This window comes from Phasianus colchicus, chromosome 5 (assembly GCF_987193195.1).
Source record: "Phasianus colchicus chromosome 5, bPhaCol1.hap1.1, whole genome shotgun sequence".
Classification (NCBI taxonomy): Eukaryota; Metazoa; Chordata; class Aves; order Galliformes; family Phasianidae; genus Phasianus; species Phasianus colchicus.
Window position 1 is genome coordinate 37,227,941 of NC_143440.1, and position 17,618 is coordinate 37,245,558.

General features: G+C 39.2%; 2 protein-coding genes across 5 annotated transcripts in view; one reads left to right on the plus strand and one right to left on the minus strand.

The window, feature by feature from the left end:
- Positions 1–245: 245 nt before the first annotated feature.
- On the minus strand, positions 246–12,070 carry PPP2R3C (protein phosphatase 2 regulatory subunit B''gamma). 2 transcript variants are annotated; one of them, XM_090141324.1, is made up of 13 exons: positions 11,914–12,070; positions 11,419–11,546; positions 10,125–10,229; positions 9,462–9,574; positions 8,526–8,623; positions 7,593–7,663; positions 6,362–6,494; positions 5,246–5,301; positions 5,097–5,172; positions 4,435–4,571; positions 2,625–2,762; positions 1,384–1,443; positions 246–699 (listed from the first exon to the last, which is right to left on the minus strand). In XM_090141324.1, the coding sequence occupies exons 1-13, from the start codon at positions 11,960–11,962 to the stop codon at positions 511–513; spliced, it is 1,353 nt and encodes a 450-aa protein (XP_089997450.1). In that variant the 5' UTR covers positions 11,963–12,070; the 3' UTR covers positions 246–510. The 2 variants fall into 2 exon arrangements, with proteins under 2 accessions (XP_089997450.1, XP_031449677.1); XM_031593817.2 differs by lacking the exon at positions 11,914–12,070 and adding an exon at positions 11,690–11,884.
- A 71-nt stretch (positions 12,071–12,141) lies between these two features.
- Positions 12,142–17,618, plus strand: part of PRORP (protein only RNase P catalytic subunit) — a 37,138-nt gene continuing 31,661 nt past the window's right edge. Inside the window, exons 1-4 of one of the 3 annotated variants that reach the window (XM_090141322.1) lie at positions 12,234–12,370; positions 12,635–12,810; positions 15,116–15,163; positions 15,789–15,921. In XM_090141322.1, the coding sequence (XP_089997448.1) occupies positions 12,335–12,370; positions 12,635–12,810; positions 15,116–15,163; positions 15,789–15,921 (393 nt within the window). In that variant the 5' untranslated portion in view covers positions 12,234–12,334. Of the gene's footprint in view, positions 12,371–12,634; positions 14,058–15,115; positions 15,164–15,788; positions 15,922–17,618 lie in introns of those variants that run through there. The other 2 variants (XM_090141323.1, XM_090141321.1) reach the window with 2 other exon arrangements.

Here is a 17,618-nt window from a genome sequence, read left to right on the forward strand (position 1 = left end):
CTGATTTAACTACTGCTGTATGTAGCTCAGCTATATAATTAAGTTTCTATAATATTTACAAAGGAGGTTATGCTATGTTATTTACCTCTTACAGAAGACTTTCTCCTTTAGAGTAGGATACTTAAGCCATGTAGAACACTGTGACTGAGTGGATACAGGCCAGTGCTGAGAATGCTCAAGAAATACATCCTTAATTTCAATATAAATGCACATTCTAGGAAATTCAAATTAAAAAAGGCTCAGTATGTAAGGAAAAAATCCAAAAACATTTATTTGAAAAACAAAACCACAACAGATCATAGTTACCTCTTAAACAAGACCTGCTGCTTTCACTTCAAAGAATCTGCAGAACTAATTTTTACATACTGAGTTTTATCTTACATGCCTGATGAAGATAGGAGGGCAGTAAAATGGAAGAGGCATCAATTTAAATAATGTTCCCAGTATCCAGGTTAATGAATGCATCAGTTAAGAGAGATTTCAATGGATACAGTTTACTCCTGTTGAAAGTCACGTATCATCAGCATCAGCAACACTGTCATTATCACTTGCCACAAGGACCTCTCTGTTCTCGTATGTCCAGAATCCATTCAGATCTATTAGAATACTGGTAACAGTGTCTCCTTGACTGCTATTGATTAAATCTTGAAGGGAGATTCTGTAAGGATCTTTAGGCTTTACCATATCAAAGATCTCATCCTGTGAAAGAAAAAAGTCAAAATTAGGAGTTGGGAGGGGGAAGAGCCCACACACATTACTGAGCAGAATAATGGTTACTTCATACTGTATACAGAAGGATTTCAGGATAACCAGAGCCATCCATACTAATATACAAAACAGGCTGTTAAGTCCCTAACCATGTAAAATATAAAACATAGTAACAACTACAGATAGGAACAGTGTGCTCAGCTCCCACAGCTCAAATAAGAGCTTGCTTTCGGGCAGCCTTTGGGCTTCAAGTGGCAAAATGAAACTCAGCTCATCCGTGTGAGTTTAACTTTACCGAAGCTTGTACTTTTAGTACTGAAACTGTTAATGTAGGCAGTACAAGAAAATCATCAACTCCATGCTTCCTTGGTCCTGAAGGAGAGATGATTCCAAATGATAGGAACTATCTTGAAGTGTAGGGCACAGCAGTATATATTAATAGACAATTTATCTATTAAATATGGAAGCTACTAGCACAGCTGAATATCAGATTGTTCTTATGCAACACATGTTGAATAGAAAGATGTTTTCAAACCCACAAGACACACAAGTCAGATTCACCTCTACTACACTGCAATTAAATACATATCAATCTAGAAGCTACAATACTCCACTGGTAAATTATGAAACATTTATTCAAATATTTCATGTAGTACTCTATTTGGGAATACCAACCTTGACATCCTGAAAAGAAACTGGTTCTTGTCCGTGGATTTTCATTTGTTCCTGAATAGCCTAAAAAAGAAAAGTTAGAAATAGGCAGTGCAGTATTGACACTGGATGATACCTTCTGAACATGCTTCTGCTTGTTAAGATGCACTGCTGTGTAACCAGGCATTAACAGAATAGCTTGCCATCAGTTCTCTTCCACATGTAAGGTAGTGGTGAGTTAAGGTACAATGATGTGCATCTCCAAGTCCACCATTTCTAGTATGACAAGAATCCAACTTTTATTATGACCATCATTTGAGCATTCAGAAGACAGGATATGCAGACACTCATATCACTCATTATTCAAGATAGGAATATATTCATATCAGAAAATTCATTATTGCCTTTTTTGGGGAAGGACTATTTGTAAGGGCATGTAGCAACAGGATGAGGGAAAATGACTTTAAATTGGAAAAGAGTAGATTTAGACTAGATATTAAGAAGAAATTCTTTCCTGTGAGGGTGGTGAGACACTGGAATGAGTTGCCCAGCAAGGTTGTAGATGCCCCCTCCTTGGAAGCACTTGAGGCCAGGCTGGATGGGGCTTTGAGCAATCTGGTCTAGAGGGAGGTGTCCCTGCCTATAGTAGGAGGGTTGGAACTACATATCTTAAAGGCCTCTTCCAACCCAAACCATTGGATGATTCTAAAAACTGTCAAGTAATATGGAGTAATGACATAAGCGAGAAGCTTTTTGCAATGATTACCTGGGATTAAAAATCCCACAGCTTTACAGGCCATCACTGTACTTCAGCATTTTCCTTTATTGTACCAAATTTTAGGATTACAGTGGAAACTAAAAGCATGAGAATAGCCAACTAGAACCATTCTAAGTGATTTTAACAAGTAATCATTACATATATATATATATATACACATATATATATACACACACACACACACACACACATATACATATATATATATATATATAAATAAAATTCTTTTAAGCAACAAAAATATTTCTCCTCGATTAAGTCTAAACAGTTAATTTCAACAGCAGAAAAACAATGCTGAATACCTTTTGAATTCTTTCCAAGTTTTTGGAATATAATTTTTAATGTTTTAAATCTTCTTACAAGCAGTTACCAGCTTCCCAGTGGGTACTGGTAATTTAAAAGGACTCCCTGCAGATCTGCATGCAGAAGCACACAGGCTATAACACCATAAACACAGAAAATGGCCTACCTGTATAAAGAGACTTACCCTAAAGAAATAATTAAGGGAAAAGACATTCAGGTATCCTTTGTTCTCAATGTCAAGCAGTTTGAAAATATATTGCAGAGCTGCAGGCTCCTTTCTGTTTTCTAATGCAAGTACAAAGTCCAGGTAGGTTTTATAGTCCTAAAAGTAGATACAATCATGTTTATTATAGTTTTCTTTCTAAATTGATTTTGCAAGCAGGAACATTATAATTGGCAGCTATTTCATTGTAGGGGATCAGTCTATTTTCTGAAAAAGACAAAATAAAATGGAAAATGGCTGCTACCACCAACATGAACAGAAAAGTTAGTTCTTAGTGACTGCTGAGGAGAGGAAATCTTTCCATTTTTAGATGTAAAATAGAATTCCAAACATAAATCCAAATTAAACAGGCTATGTATACTTTTAAAAATGTTTATTACATCTTTAGAACACTGAACATACCTAATCAGTTAAGAAAAGCCATAGTAGTTTTCGTTAGCACAAATTAGAAGTGTTCAGATGTAATAACCCTAGTCTCATCCAAGAGCGAACCGTATGACCAACTGAAGCTATGACCAGAAGTTGTTTGGCAATTTGTGAGGTTGAAGCATTAGTAAACATCACAGATATGTACCTTTCTTACATTTTCCTTACTTTTTTGCTTATACTCATTTTTGGTTTTCTGATCAAGATACAGTTGTGACAATTAAGGACGGAAAGCCCACAGTCCTGTGTGTGTAACATCCCTGTCTATCTTAAACATCAGGGGGTTTGCTGCCATTTGGAAGGACCTCAGCAGACAGGAGAAATGGGGATCACATTGAGTTCAGAAGGAACGCAAAGTTCTGCACATAGGGAGGAATAACTGTGTGCACCAACACATGCTGGGGACTAACCAGCCAGAAAGTAGCTTTGGATAGAATAAGCTGAGAGTCTTGATGGGCAACAAAACTGAATATACATAAGTAATGTGCCCTTGCAGCAAAGGCAGCTGACAACAGCATTTTGAGCTGCATAAGGAAGAGCTCTACTGGCAAGTTGGAGAAGATGATGATTCTCTGCTTACCACTGGTTAGCCCACATCTGAGTGCTATGTTCTGCTCTGGACTCCTGAGTACAAAAGAGTACAGACCTACTAAAGCAAATCCAACAAAGGGCAACTAAGAGGACATCTCCTGAGCTCAATGGTTCAGCAATTCTACAAAAAATTACTAAGGGAGCAGCAATGCTATATAGTAAACTGGAGTTTAGCACATTTTAGAGGTAATTAATCATCTGAAAACAGACAGAAGTAGTGATACATTACATAAAGATTTCAAAATAAACAGCACAGATTTTTCATTTTAACTCTGATTTGGTTAGGTTTCTCATGCTTCACAACTATGCAAAGCCTACAATAAAAAATCCACTACTCTCTTCATGAAGAAACGTACAGATTAGCTGATTAGCTATGTACATATAGATTAGCTGATAGCCCCAAGTGCGCCACTTGCCTTCATCTCTCTTTCAAGAATTAAACGACCTCTAAAAACATGGATAAATGTATACATCTTTTTCCAACATGCACTTTATGTATTGAAGTGGAAGAGAAGCTTTATCCTGGGCTACCTGGATTCTGTAGCATTTCCGCTTTTCAAAACAAGAAACTCGTCTTCCAACTACACTGCAATCATCTTGATATTAGAAAATTTATTTTCTAATCTAAGAACAGCCAATAAAAGTTACTTTACTTTGACCTACTCTTTTAGAAAAAGATACTGATCGTGAGATGTTTCCCTTATTAATAAGTAAAAACTTCAGTACTGTGAACAGAGTAAAATCATGCAGTTACCATTTCTCCATCGTAAGTTAAGCATTCCTGAAAGACACGGTCCAGAAATATGTTGGTCAGGGTCCCTGTTCCATACCGGGACAGCTCTTCTTTACTGAGCATGCCATTGTGATCTTTATCAAGGTTTAAGTACTGTCCTAGGAAGGAAAAAGAAGACAAAATATAGCATTCCTACAGAAACAACAAAGTGTTTCAATGGAGAAAGAAAACTCAGCACATTTAATTCTTACTAAAGTTAGTTAAGTGGGAGTATGCTAGAACCACAAAAACATTAATGGATCATCACAACAAGCAACAGAAGCAGTGGGGGTGAGAAGGGGGTAAAGGCTGCTTACTTGAGAAAGGAGCACAAGAAAATGGATCTGTTGTGATGAAAAAAGAGCTAAAGATGATGCAAAAGCATGAACAGAACTGTCAAAAGAGAAGGAATTTTATACCTTGTGCAATAAGAAGCACAAAATGACAATAAAACTGAGGTAAAAAGCAACACTGGAGAACAGAAATCGTAATGAAAGTTAGGAGGATGCACTGAGAAGACAGCTAGAACCATTGAAAAGACTGGTTATCAGGAGTTAATGAAAAAACAGGAAAAATAATACCAGGAATTTGATTAAGTCATATAAGGTACAGAAAAAAAGTGTTCATATATAAAAGGAACCTACCATAAACTCTTAGTGCAGAAGGAGCAGAAAACCAATTTGTTTCCTGACTTTCTTTAGAAAGTTCTTCATCCCTTAACTAAGTGAAATACAAAGTTAGAATTCAGAAATAGTAAAGTAAAATACAGCAGTATGTGTTAAGAGATCTTTACCTCCAGTAAGTCATCCAAGAAGCTGCAAGCTAAAATGTCCTGTATCTTTATCTTCCCTGTAGAAAGAGAAGAAAACTGTTTTAACTCATTCAGCCAACATATGCCTTTGGTTGTTCTCATCTAGGTAGACCTCACCAGAAAACAAGCAAATTTCTATTTTTAAGGAAAAAAAATCCCATAAATTGATAAGGCAGACAACTAAATAATAAAACAAAAATAGCTTTTAAAATGGCAGAACAAGATTCGTTGATTCTGGTAGTTATTCTGCAACCTTGCAAGCCAGGAAACTTTATAAAAACATAAACGTCCAACAAAAAATGCAAAAGAAAAATACAAAGAAAGCACATGCTTAAAACACTTATTAGAATAATAGTGTCTTTTTCACATCTTCCAAAACTATAGACCTGACAAAGCTGAGGTACAAGACTGAGCATCTGCTGTTGTACCTTTAACCAGTGGAGAGAGACTGCACAAATGGCTGTGCAGAATAATGACACTGTAACTTCACATACACGTTCTCTATATGCTTGTTGTTGCCCCTGCTAGAGACTACTGCCCACACAACACTGCTGCCTTCAAGTGGCACAGTGAAATCTTGAAAGTGCAGTTTGTGAACTGAAGGATATAGAAAAACAAAACTGTTGTCCCAGTAAGCAACATCTGTAACAAGATGATTAGCATCCATAACTGTAAACCATTTGTGATGAGTTTACATGGTGCACACATTTAATCATAGGGAAACAACATCAATCAGCATTCTTGAGCATTTCCACAGCTTGCAGGGTATTCTGCCACACATTCTGAGTTCCCTGTTAGCTGCCACACCTTCTATTCATTTGAATTAGCTGTTATGAATGTCTTATTTATTAATTTCTGTAACACAGAGTACCACAACTGATGGAGCTTTCAGTAAAACTAATTAGCACTGCAAGTAGACTATCAGACACACATAAAGACTCATATTTTCAGGGGAGATTAAAATTAAAATACAATACTGCTAAAAAAGAGCCTACAAAGACGACAATACATTAGTTCAAAGGCACAAGTTGTTTCAGTAGAAATATTTGTTTTTCACATTCTAAATATGTGTATTTTCCACATCAAACATGGACCTACCTGTTCTGAGAGGATCCAGAAAGAAGAAAAACTTCCTAACTGCTGTGCAGACATAGAAAGAGTAAAAAGATTTTTCTAAGCCATCCAGTTGTGGCAAAGTAGGGATGAGTTCTAAAATGTAGTTTTCTAAATCCTGTAGAATTAAGAGAATTACACAGAGAAGCTTTAAACACTAAGGTTGTTTAAAGAATGTGTTTGTTATACTCCACTCTGAATTTCATGTATACTCAGTTAAAAATACAGCAATACAGCAAAGAGCATAAGTGAAGGCATAAATACAAATCTCTTTGTAAAAGAAATGCTAGGACAGACACATAACATGCACATGAGGTGCCACAACTGAAACTGTCTGCTAGCAAAATGTTAAAAAAGTATGACATTCACATCTAAATATAAATGAATTCAACTGCAACTTTTTCAAATACCAGTATGTAATTCCTAATTGGATTATTCTATTGCTGAATGTTCTTTATTGTATCAGTTCTTTACTGTATCATTTCAGTTACAGCAGTAACTGCAACTTTGTTATTTTATAATATTAACTCCTGACAGAATAGGAAATTAATTTAACTCCCACTCTGGACCCACTACAGACATATTTTTTTGTGTGATTTCTACTGTATCCTAACAAAACCAGTAAAGAGCCAATCACATAAAACTTTGCTATCTGCAACCTCTTTTTCGGAACTATCTATAAGTTAAAAAGACTAGGAGCACTCACCACCAAGTTTCAAGTATACAAAGACTGCTAATTATCTGAATAAACAACACCTTATCCAAGTCTACAATGTGATTCTGTTTTTGTGACACAAAAATTGAAGAAATCTGGACCTTCTCTAATTCTCTAATTCTAATAGCACGTGAGTTAAGATAGACAGTGTACAGTGAGCAAAAGTACAGATGTTATAGTTATGAGGTATACCAGAGAGATTGGCTACATAGTTATTACACTAAAGCAGAAAAGATAGGACACTTACCCACATCCTGGGCTCGCTTGTGAAACTCCAGCAGAGTGAATCTCCAGAAGAGATCCTTCCCCGCTGGTAGTCAGCTCTTAAATGGGTCTAGGAGAGGTGGAGCCAGGCTCCACCCCTTCCGGCAGCACAGGTGAATTGCCTTCACCTGTGCTCCCACAGCTGACTCATTGCTCACCTCAGGTGATCAATCAGAAGTTCAGGCTGCGATTCAGCAGTTCCCATACAGACAGCAACTTAGTTAAGAATGTACTTACTGATTCTCTGAGGTAGCCCTGTCCTGCCACATCATATAAACTGAGACCTATTCTTGTCTGATGAAGCCACACTGTAAAACAGAAAAGAGAATTATAGGAAAGAAACCTGGAGGGTTTTTTTGGAGCCTCATCAAAATTAGACATTATTCTAAAATGCACGATGCACTGTTTAATGTTAAGTGCCTCTGTATTTCCTGTTTTTCTGAGGTTTAAGCAGTTCTGTTGAAAAGCCATGATCCTGCCTACAACTTGGTAAGAGTCAGCAGTGATAAGGGGTGCATTGTGACCAAGCCTGCCCTATAATAACCAGCTGTGAGAAATGGCTGAGAAATAGCTGAGAAGGTACCATGTTTCACCTGGTACATGGAATCCTACATATTTGTTCTCTGTCACTGAATTATTTTCATGCATTAAAAATGGCTGGACAATGTGCTATATAGACTACTCATTAGACTGCTAGAGCCCTCTGTGCAGTATGAAGCATTGCAGCTACCATCCAACTGCCCTGATCTCACTTTTGATGTATAATACAACAGCAGAACTTAAATAGCACATGCATGTATTTTTGAAATGAGAAGGCACGTTAAACAGATAATCTACAGGACAACAGTTAGGATCACACGGGTTATATAACTTCACTGTTTTGTACTTCACAACATTGACTGAATAAAGAAAATCAGAAAGATAATCTATATAATAAGTTAATATATTTAATAGACTGATCAGTGATCTCGCTGGCTGACGGACTTCAAGGGTACTGTGAACTCCTACCTGCCTGTAAGAAAGAAAACCCTCAGATCTCTATGAAAACAGCATTAGCAATTCAAGGATAGGATTCTACTGCTGTTGATGAGAACTGCAATTAATTAATAAAGCTTAAAATAGCCTCAAAAATAAAATAACTTCTCATTAAAACGAGAAGCATCAACTAACCTTTTCGCATGACATAATTGAAAAACTGCATTATAGATATCCTCCCATAAGGATCATTATGGAGTAATTTAGCAAAAATCTTTGCTGTGAAGAACTGCCTGTAAAACAAAGAAAGTTACTTGTCTGCACCTGATTATACTACACTGACAGATGCAGTTCCAGTACTCCCAACTTGCAGAAAATCTAAAAGACTTTTAACAATACAGAACGTGTTCTGTGTCTTCAAAGACATTAATTCACTAACCTGAAAGCCACAAATATTGAGTGTATTCATAGCAAGTACACGTGTAGTTGGGATCCTACCAAATAGCAATGGTAAACTCAATAAACAGCAGCATCCTTTGACGCTCATAAACATGAGACTCATCAATGGTCTGTGAATTCTTAATTCTTCTTCAACTTAATTTCTCTTTGGTACAATATAGTTGGTAGCTCCCAATCCTCTTCAGTGATATAAAGACAACCAATTTGCCCAAAACTCAATTACAAAGGCATGTGTGCAACAGCAGTCCCCAACAAGAATGTAAAACAGCAATACTCATCACATGACATACACAGAATATTTTGTATTTTATAGGAAATTTTCCATCAAAATATGAGGGAACGCTGGACAATGTTGCTGCAGACAAGATTTCCTTTTCAAGTATAATGTGTGCAGTTTAGTGGCCATACTAGCGTAAAAATGCTTATGATGGTGAGAATTTCTTCTTTAAAAACAAACAAGCAAACAACACAGTATTCTCTTTTCCAAACCTATGAAAATTTTCTGCAGAGATGCAGAGAAATATATCTTTGCAAGGATGTAAACCAATTAGGTCAGCAATAACTTCATGACGTCTCTCACAGTTAGACCGTCAAATTTACTTGAGCAGTTAAAAGTTACAGCACCATTTAAACTTGGCCAGAGTAAGCATAAACAAGAAAAGAAATGCTTACTTGCATTTAGGTCCAGCTTTTTCACCAACTTTCAAGAAGTTCTCATAATTAATCATCGCTTCTTCCCCAATCATTGGTGACGTCTGATGTTTGTCCAGTAGAAACCATAGATTCTTGAAAGATATTTACATTTTTGACTAAGAAGTTATTACTCTGTATACATCAATGCATCTAAGATAAAGCATCTACAAAACGCAGCAAATAAGTGTTTTTACTGTAAGGCTGTCTCAACTGGGACACATCATCATTTCAACCAGCAAAACAATCAAGGAGCACTCCCTCAAAACTGTTGTTATAAACATGTCACTGGGATTTCTAGGGTTACATCTCTTTGTGTTCACACTGCAGTTAGCTCAACAGCCTTATACTGCTCTGAGTCTCTCAGTGATACATAAACAGAACTTATCACTTCTTCCAAGCCCATTAGAAAATTATTAGAACAAGTGGGAAAACCAGAAGCCACTGATTTATTCCTCAGGCTTTGCATTCACATTACTAGCTCTTTGGCTTTAGCTAGTGCTTCACAACAAGTTAACCTGTGTCAATCCAAAGCACCTCACCAATCACACAACATTCTGTGGACCCACAGGAGATGCTCAAACTCTGTAGAGAAAAGAAGTTTGTCAGAAACCATCACAAGCCATACAGAAAATGTTTTCTTACCTGAAGCTCTTCATTATCCAACAGTTCTCTACTTTTTCTTTGCAGAAAGACTGCTCTAGATTCTTCTCTTAATTTCTGAAGCAAGATTTCATCTTCAGCTGGCAGCTAGAGAAATTGTGGCATTTCAATTTTCTGTACAGTGGTTCTATTGAAAAACCAAACAGTCACTAACTATTTTTAGGTACCCCTGCCTCATACACTTGGATGAAGTTGCTTACTTGACAGAAAGTAGTCAACTATCTACCAGAATGCTACCATAGTACCTGTTTCTTCTACAGGAATACTTCTAGGCTTGTATACTGTCTCAAATTAGTTCAATACTGGCACATTTATTTAAAGCAGGGCATCTTTGTCATGAAAGACAGAGAATTACCCATTATTCTATAGTTTATTTGTTAGCTTTCCCACTGTTGTGGGACAGAAGGGCTTGCACCCTAAACTTTTACTACTGTTATTTCAGTGAGCAGAGAGCAGCACTTTCTATTTCATGGTAAGCCTGACTCTCCCAAGTGTGAACATCTACTAGACACCTTTTGGTCAGAAAAACAGATGGGAGAATGGTTTGCATGAAGATTCTCTGTTTACACACAAAATTGTCTAGAATTATCAGAATGATGGCTGCATGTATATTCATCAGCTGAAACATAGGTATTTGAGAACTCTATTGGCAGATCCTGAGGATTAAGGAATGATGCAAGGTTAGACAGCTGCTAACCAATATCAAAGGTGTTGAACTTTTGCTTTTATTCCCCTACGTCAATTTGATTTATATCACAAATAAGTTGTCTGACCACAATGGTGCAAACAACAGCTCTATCTTTAGTCTGCAAGGCTAATGACCCTTTCCACAAAGCAGCAGCCTATTGTGTATATATAGAGATAGGGAGATAAGTATTTGTAACAATGGTACGTCAAAACATGAAAACAAGAATCATGGAATGTCTTAGATCAGAAGGAATCTTAGAGATCATCTAGTTTCAAGCTCCTGTTATGGGCAGGGTTAAGAAGTATCTCTGAAAGAGAAACAGGACTTGTTACCTTTAGTAAACACCCAAGTCTATGGTCCAACTAGCTAACTGTTGCATATTCTACCCAAAGGTGCTCGGTAATTATTTGAAACTGCTGAAATTCACAAGTATGCAATGTCAAAGACAAATTATGCTTAACAATTTGCATCTTTCAGAGCTCCACGTACTTCAGCTTCATGAGCTGAAATGCTCCTTTGAACAGACATGACACTTTTTTTTCTTATAAAACAGCCTCTTCTTTAGATGTACCTGGACACCTTGCTTACCCTGTAATAAAATCGTGGTATGTTTGCGTATGACGTGTTGACATTAGCTCTTCCTCCCTTCCACTCCATGTAATACTTTGTGAACAACTCCATCTCTTCATCTTTCAGCTCCTGTTCGCTCTTTTTGGCTAATTAACACAGAAAAGGATTTTCAGATCGGACTCCAAGGAGAGTTCTAACCTAACGAGGCGCTTGAAAAACAGCATTAGCGGTACGGCTTTCGGAGCCCCGCTAACGAGCGGGACAAACAGACGGAAGGGACGGCACGCACCTCCCGCAGACGCCGCAGCCTCAGGACCCGCGTGCCCCACCTCAATACGCGCCGAGGGCCGCTTCCAGCTGCTCTGAGGCGCGCGTATGACAGACGGGGCACGGCTGGCCAAGCAACGTGACGAGGGCCAGATTCTTTACTTAAGCCCGCGGCGCGGCTCGAAACCGCTCCCTCCCGCCCAGCCCTCCCGAGACGCAGCGACATCCCCGCGGCCCCACGCTCACGGGTGCGGCGCGCTGCCAGGCGGTTCCTCAGGCTCCGCTTCCAGTCCATCGCCCCGCCGCACCTCACGGCGGCCCCACGCACGCGCCGTACGCCGCCCGACGCGCCCGACTCGCTTTTGACATGGTGGAAGGAGCGGAGCGCTGTGGAGCGCTCTGATAGGCCGCGCTGGGTCACGTGCTGCTCCGCAAGATGCTATTGGCTCCAAGCGCACTGAGCGCGCCTGGTAGCACTTCCGGGTGAGAGTGGGGTGGGGAGTGCGGTGCGTGCCGCGCGGTCGTCTCTGTCCTACGCTGTGGTTGGGCAGCATCGTGTGGCGCCGCGCGCCTATGGCCGCCGCGCAGCGACAGAGGTGGGTGCGCCTCTCAGGGCAAGAGCATAAGCTGCGCCGGGTCCGCGCTTCGCGACGCTCTGATGGAATAAATGCGGGAGAGTGGGAAAGACTGTGCTTCCCACCAGGTAGCGCGCCGCTGGGGCGCGGTGCACTGTGGGAGTTGTAGTGCTGGGCTTCTCCGGGCGGTTGTGGCTCGGGTCCCTAGAAACGTGTCGGTCCCTGGGTGGAGGCCTGAGGGCGCTCATGTAGGCGTGCTGTCCTGGGCTGGCTGAGGAGTTGGAATTTGTGTTCCTGATCTGAAATCCTATCAAGCTTTCTTAGCGTGGAAGTTTAAATGTGGTGTTCCTCATATGCCTAAAGTGTGATGTTTTGGTGATTTTCATCTTTAGGAAGCCTTCCGACTCAATTTGGATGAAGGCAAGAAAGAAAAAACTTGTGCCTTCTGCCTGGCAGCATCAGACTGTGTGCAGCACATGCAGTGCTCGTCTTCACAACATCTGACAAAGAGGAACAGTAAGCTGCAAACCTGCAGAACATCTCTAGAAAGAAAAACAGCCTCATCTGGGTGAATGCCCTCGTAGCTCTGAGAGAGGTTGCTGGGTGGTTTGTTGTTTTGTTTTTTTAAGATTTCACCATATTTTGCTTTCGTCAGAGCTATAAAGGACTTGCAGAACAAACATTCTGAAAGTGAAGCATATTCAGCTTGACAGCTCTTAGGCTTCACTAATAAACTTTCCTATGCAAACTGCATTTTCCACTTCAGAACTTTACTTGGTACAGTGAACTAATAGTGAAGTAATTCATTTTGGTGATGGCACTTTTTTCTCAACTCAGTCAGTATGGTTTACAGGCTTTGCTGTGGAAGAGCCGTGTATTCTGGCCTGCTTCAAGATGCCATCAACTGTTTACTACCTCTTTTGGTATCCCTAAAAGGGACAAGGTTAGCTATTTCAGCTTTATGACATCTTCCAGCACTGCTTTACCAGTGGATCCCCAAGGGACTGATGCCTGTCCATCTAAGAAAAGGTCTGAAGTTGATTATGAAGAAGAAAAAGGATGGGATGAGGACACTCAAGAAATGCATGAAGGGAAACTCCGCTTTTCTTCCTCTGGGGAAGCTTTGAAGAAACAATTAATGAATCACACTGTATCAAGGCATAAGTTTGCCTCTGTACAGCCTCCCGGAAGCCCTTTGTGTGCTGAGGAGTGGAGTAGACTGAGGGAAAGTTTTCAGTCCCCCGAAATATTTGAAGAAGTGATGTTTAACAGTATGATCAGATACAACAGCCCCATTGACGTGGCTAAGTCCTTGCTGACTCATGTGGCAAAGAGTAATGGTGACATTGGGTATAATTTATTGGTCAAATATCTGGCACTGTGTGTCCAACAGGGGAAAACTTCAGAAATTTGTGATGTGTACGACATACTGAAAATCAGATTTAAGATTTTAGAAAGTGGGGCTTACAACCTTCTTATCAAAGGACTGAGTAATTCAGAACAGTGGAGAATGGCATTGACTCTTTTAGAAGAAGTTAAAAGGGTTACAGTTCCCTCACGATCAAACTATGAATCCTGCATCAAAGCAGCTGGCCGTCACCAAGAAATGACCCTTGCTTGTGAACTTTACCATGAAATGTTGGCTAAGGATTTAGTGCCAACCTTGGATGTCTTGCAGGCCCTTTTTGACCACAGCAGGGGTATGAAAAATTCTGCGTTACAAAAAGAGCTGTTTGGTATCCTCTTTTATTTGAGAGAGAACCAAGTATACCCTCACAAAACGTTTATACGGAGTATAAAGCTGTGGTTTGAAAGGTAAATAATGTTTCAGTAGCAAGCTCCAGTTCTTGAGGGTCAATTTTGATTGTCATATATTAAATCTAATAAGATACCTGAAAGAGTGTTTGTGCTGTTGGCTAAAAATAAATAGGTAGTTTATGTGAAGTTCTCAAACAAAAGTAGGATCTGTGAGGAAACAGAAGTTACAGTAATCACAGAAGTGTGTGTAACTGAAAAAGTGTTATTTTCAATAATGATTTTTCTGAAGAGAAGCCCAGCGCTGACTTTACTAGTGAGTAAAGCCAGATCCAATAGTGATCTGAGTATCTAACAATCACAATATTTTCTTCTGCCTGTTGTCTTTGTTAAAAAGCAAACAACTTAAGGACCTCTGTGTATCATCATACAGAATGAGAAAGGAGGCAAGAAGTGGAATGGCTATCCAAAAGTCCACAGCACATAACTGTACAACCAAAGATAATAAAGACAGTGGTAAAGAGGGAGGTATCTGCAGTTTCATGCTGTTGTGCATGTAGCCTATTCTGTTCTGGATCTTGTGGGCAAAAAGGAACATTTGCACCAGTGTGGTGGCACCAGTGTTAATAGTGAAGGTGATGATAATGATGTGGCATCAGAAAGTCTCAGTGCAGCATTTTGCTATGACCAACATTATTACTCTTAGGAGTGTTTTTCTAAATCTTTGGATTACACTTGCATAGAATTCTTGATTTCCTGCTTTTCCATCTGATTTCTGAGTGCTTTATGAACGTGTATGGCAGCACCTTGAAACTTGTCAATGCAATCTTGTTATTTGTGTATCTTTATATTTGGGGACAAAGTAAACAGAAGGACTTGGTGTCGGTTCTCAGCATGTTGTTAAACACTGATTTGTTATTTGGTACTTCAAGTTGTTGAATTATGTATGAATTTTTGTGTGGGGTTGGTTTCTTTGTTTTTTTTTCTTCAGGGTAGATGATGGGCCTATTTCTAAATATTGACCAGAATAGATTTTTTTTTTTTTTGTTATCTGTAATGCTGGTATAGCTAACTGAGAACCTAATGCTGTAATTTATCTTTTCCTGTGTATGTTTTAGTATACCAGGAGAGAACTGGAAAGGACACCTGACCAGTATTAAAGACAGGTAAATGCAATGTTTTACTTAAAAATGTGCTGTTGTCTTTTTATAAGATGAACTTTCATAACTGTAAAACAACTTTTCTCTGAATCTTTAAGGCAGTATTTTAATCCTTGACAATATGATCATTTGTGTACATATGAGTTCCCATACTCCAGTTTCCAGAGGTTCAAGGTAATGATACAGGATTCACACATTTTTGACTGGAGTATGGATTTGTGCATTGCGTTGATGTACAGGTTTTGTTTGGAGAGGCAGCGAGGGAAACAACTAGGAGAAAAAAAAAAGAATAAATGGTGCTTGAGAGCAATGACAGTTACAGTTTGATTTCCTTTAGAATGTGGGTTGTGGCAGAGACTGTGGCTGTGGGACATGAAACAACTTTAAAAAGGCTGGGTCTTCAAAAAGGTACTTATTCTTTCTTCTGGCATAGTTCTGGAAGATCATACAAAAATCTAGAAGTGGCTACAGTGACTTCAGAGTTTCGGATGCATGCCAGAAAGACTACAACCAATTTTCTCTTTATTTTATTGTGTTGGATTTGTGGGAAAAAATGTTCTTATAGTCAGATGCCCATTAAGATTGTAAAATTTAAGATATTTGTTTTATCTTCTTTTTTCGCTATTTGCAGTGGACAGTGCCCAGTTTGCAACCATCAGCTGGAAGATAGTGAGCTCACCGAAGAGGAATACAATAATCTGAGAGAGAGAATAATTAGAGATGTGATACACGGGACTGATACTTTCAGAAAGACAAGTCCGCAGGTAATTCTTGCGTGCTGTCAGCCTGAGAGAGAAATATACAATTGGTGTTGATGTACTCTGAAACCAGCACAGATGTTTGGCTTTTTTTTTTTCCCTTTGCTTTAAACATTAACAAGCCTTTAGATTCTTACTGACGTCTTTTATTTTTAAATATATACTTTCATCTTTATAATTACAGCATACATCAAGAGTATTGAGCTTTTTCAAAGGATGGTTTAAACATCTGAGGGGGCGTAATTTCTATACTCTATTGTTGCAGTTCTGTTCATTACTCTTCTTGTGCAGAGGTTCAGCCTTAGCGGTACTGAATGAAGCTGAACTCCACTAGATGGAGCCCACACCACATTGTGGGGTGGTTTTGCATTACCTTATGAGCAGTGCTGTGACTTGGCTGTAGGTGGCAACTCTGGTCCGTGTGGACTTTGAAAATATGGAAAGACTCACCGGGTTTAGGGTGTAAGGATTTCTGCTTTCTTCCTTATACATGTGTAACAGGTAGAGGAACTTGGAACTGTCAGGGTGCTCATAGTACCTGAAGCCAGTTCAGACCTCTAATTTATGTGCAGATATTCATCTCAGTTCAGGACTTCTGGCTGATCTAGCTGTGAATTTTAGAGGAGAGTGAAATTATCTTTAAAAATGTAACAGTAATTCACTAGCAAGTATTTGGTGATTACTGATGTTCCATAATATAAGATAAATGAAAGGATATGTTTTATTGCATGCTGTAGAATTAACTTTACCTGTTCTTTAACAGTCTTGTGAAAAGGTGAAAATTATATTTGTGGTAGGTTTATTAAAGAACGCTATGACAAGACTTTGATTCCTTAAGCAGTTTATACAAAGCTTTGTGTTGTATATGGTGACTGCTGTCTTGAACAAAATTTCAAATGTGGAAAGTGTTCAGAGCTAGCCTTTTAACAGTACTGTTGGAGTAAGGAAGATTTAGGAAGGCAATTCACGTTACCGCTGTGAGGACCTGATTGATCATATGAATGCAATCTAATGAAACAAAGAAGGAGGTAGTGGATACCCCATCCCTGGAGGCATTCAAGACCAGGCTGGATGTGGCTGTGGGTGGCCTGGTCTAGTGGTTGGTGACCCTGCACATAGCAGGGGGGTTGGAACACTAGATGATTATTGTGGTCCCTTTCAACCCAGGTCATTCTGTGATTCTATGATTTCAAGTTTTGATGCCCTCAGATTTTGGTGTCTTGTGTGACAGCTGAATTTCTGTCATTTACCACTCCAGGGCCACCTTTGTGGCTGTTAAGAGTTGACCTCAGTCCAGTCCTGTACCAGCAGGCAGGCTGAATGGGAATAAAAATGGTGTGTTTATTGGTGGCAGTGCAGCTGATTCTGCTTTCTCCCAGTGCTTAGCATGGATGTGTGGCAGAGGCAAAGCGGTGTTTTGATGTGTTGGAGGTTTCCAGAAATAACTTGGGGACTTTTTAGTTGCCTTTGCATTGTGAAAGCAGACATGGTAATGAAAATATCCTGCCCATTTTAGGTATGCCAGACTGTGTGACTTCTCCTGCAGCCAGGCTTTTCCAGAGGGGAAACTAGGTGAAAAGGCTGAAATTACAGTGTAGACAAGTATAAGTGAGATGGTTTTTTCCATTTTCCAGTCAGTCATGCTTTTTTTTTGTAGCAGCCGCTAATAGAAAACATTTCAGCTTTCTATTCCCTATTTTTTT

Bases quoted from the DNA above. Each gene is read 5' to 3' on its own strand.
- PPP2R3C (XM_090141324.1), bottom strand. From the start codon at position 11,962: ATGGACTGGAAGCGGAGCCTGAGGAACCGCCTGGCAGCGCGCCGCACC. The intron at 10,230-11,418 runs GTAAGCAAGGTG...CAATTTCTCTAG, and splicing joins TACCACGATTTTATTACAGG to CTGCCAGCTGAAGATGAAAT. The intron at 4,572-5,096 runs GTAGGTTCCTTT...TTTCCTTCCTAG, and splicing joins TTCTGCACTAAGAGTTTATG to GACAGTACTTAAACCTTGAT.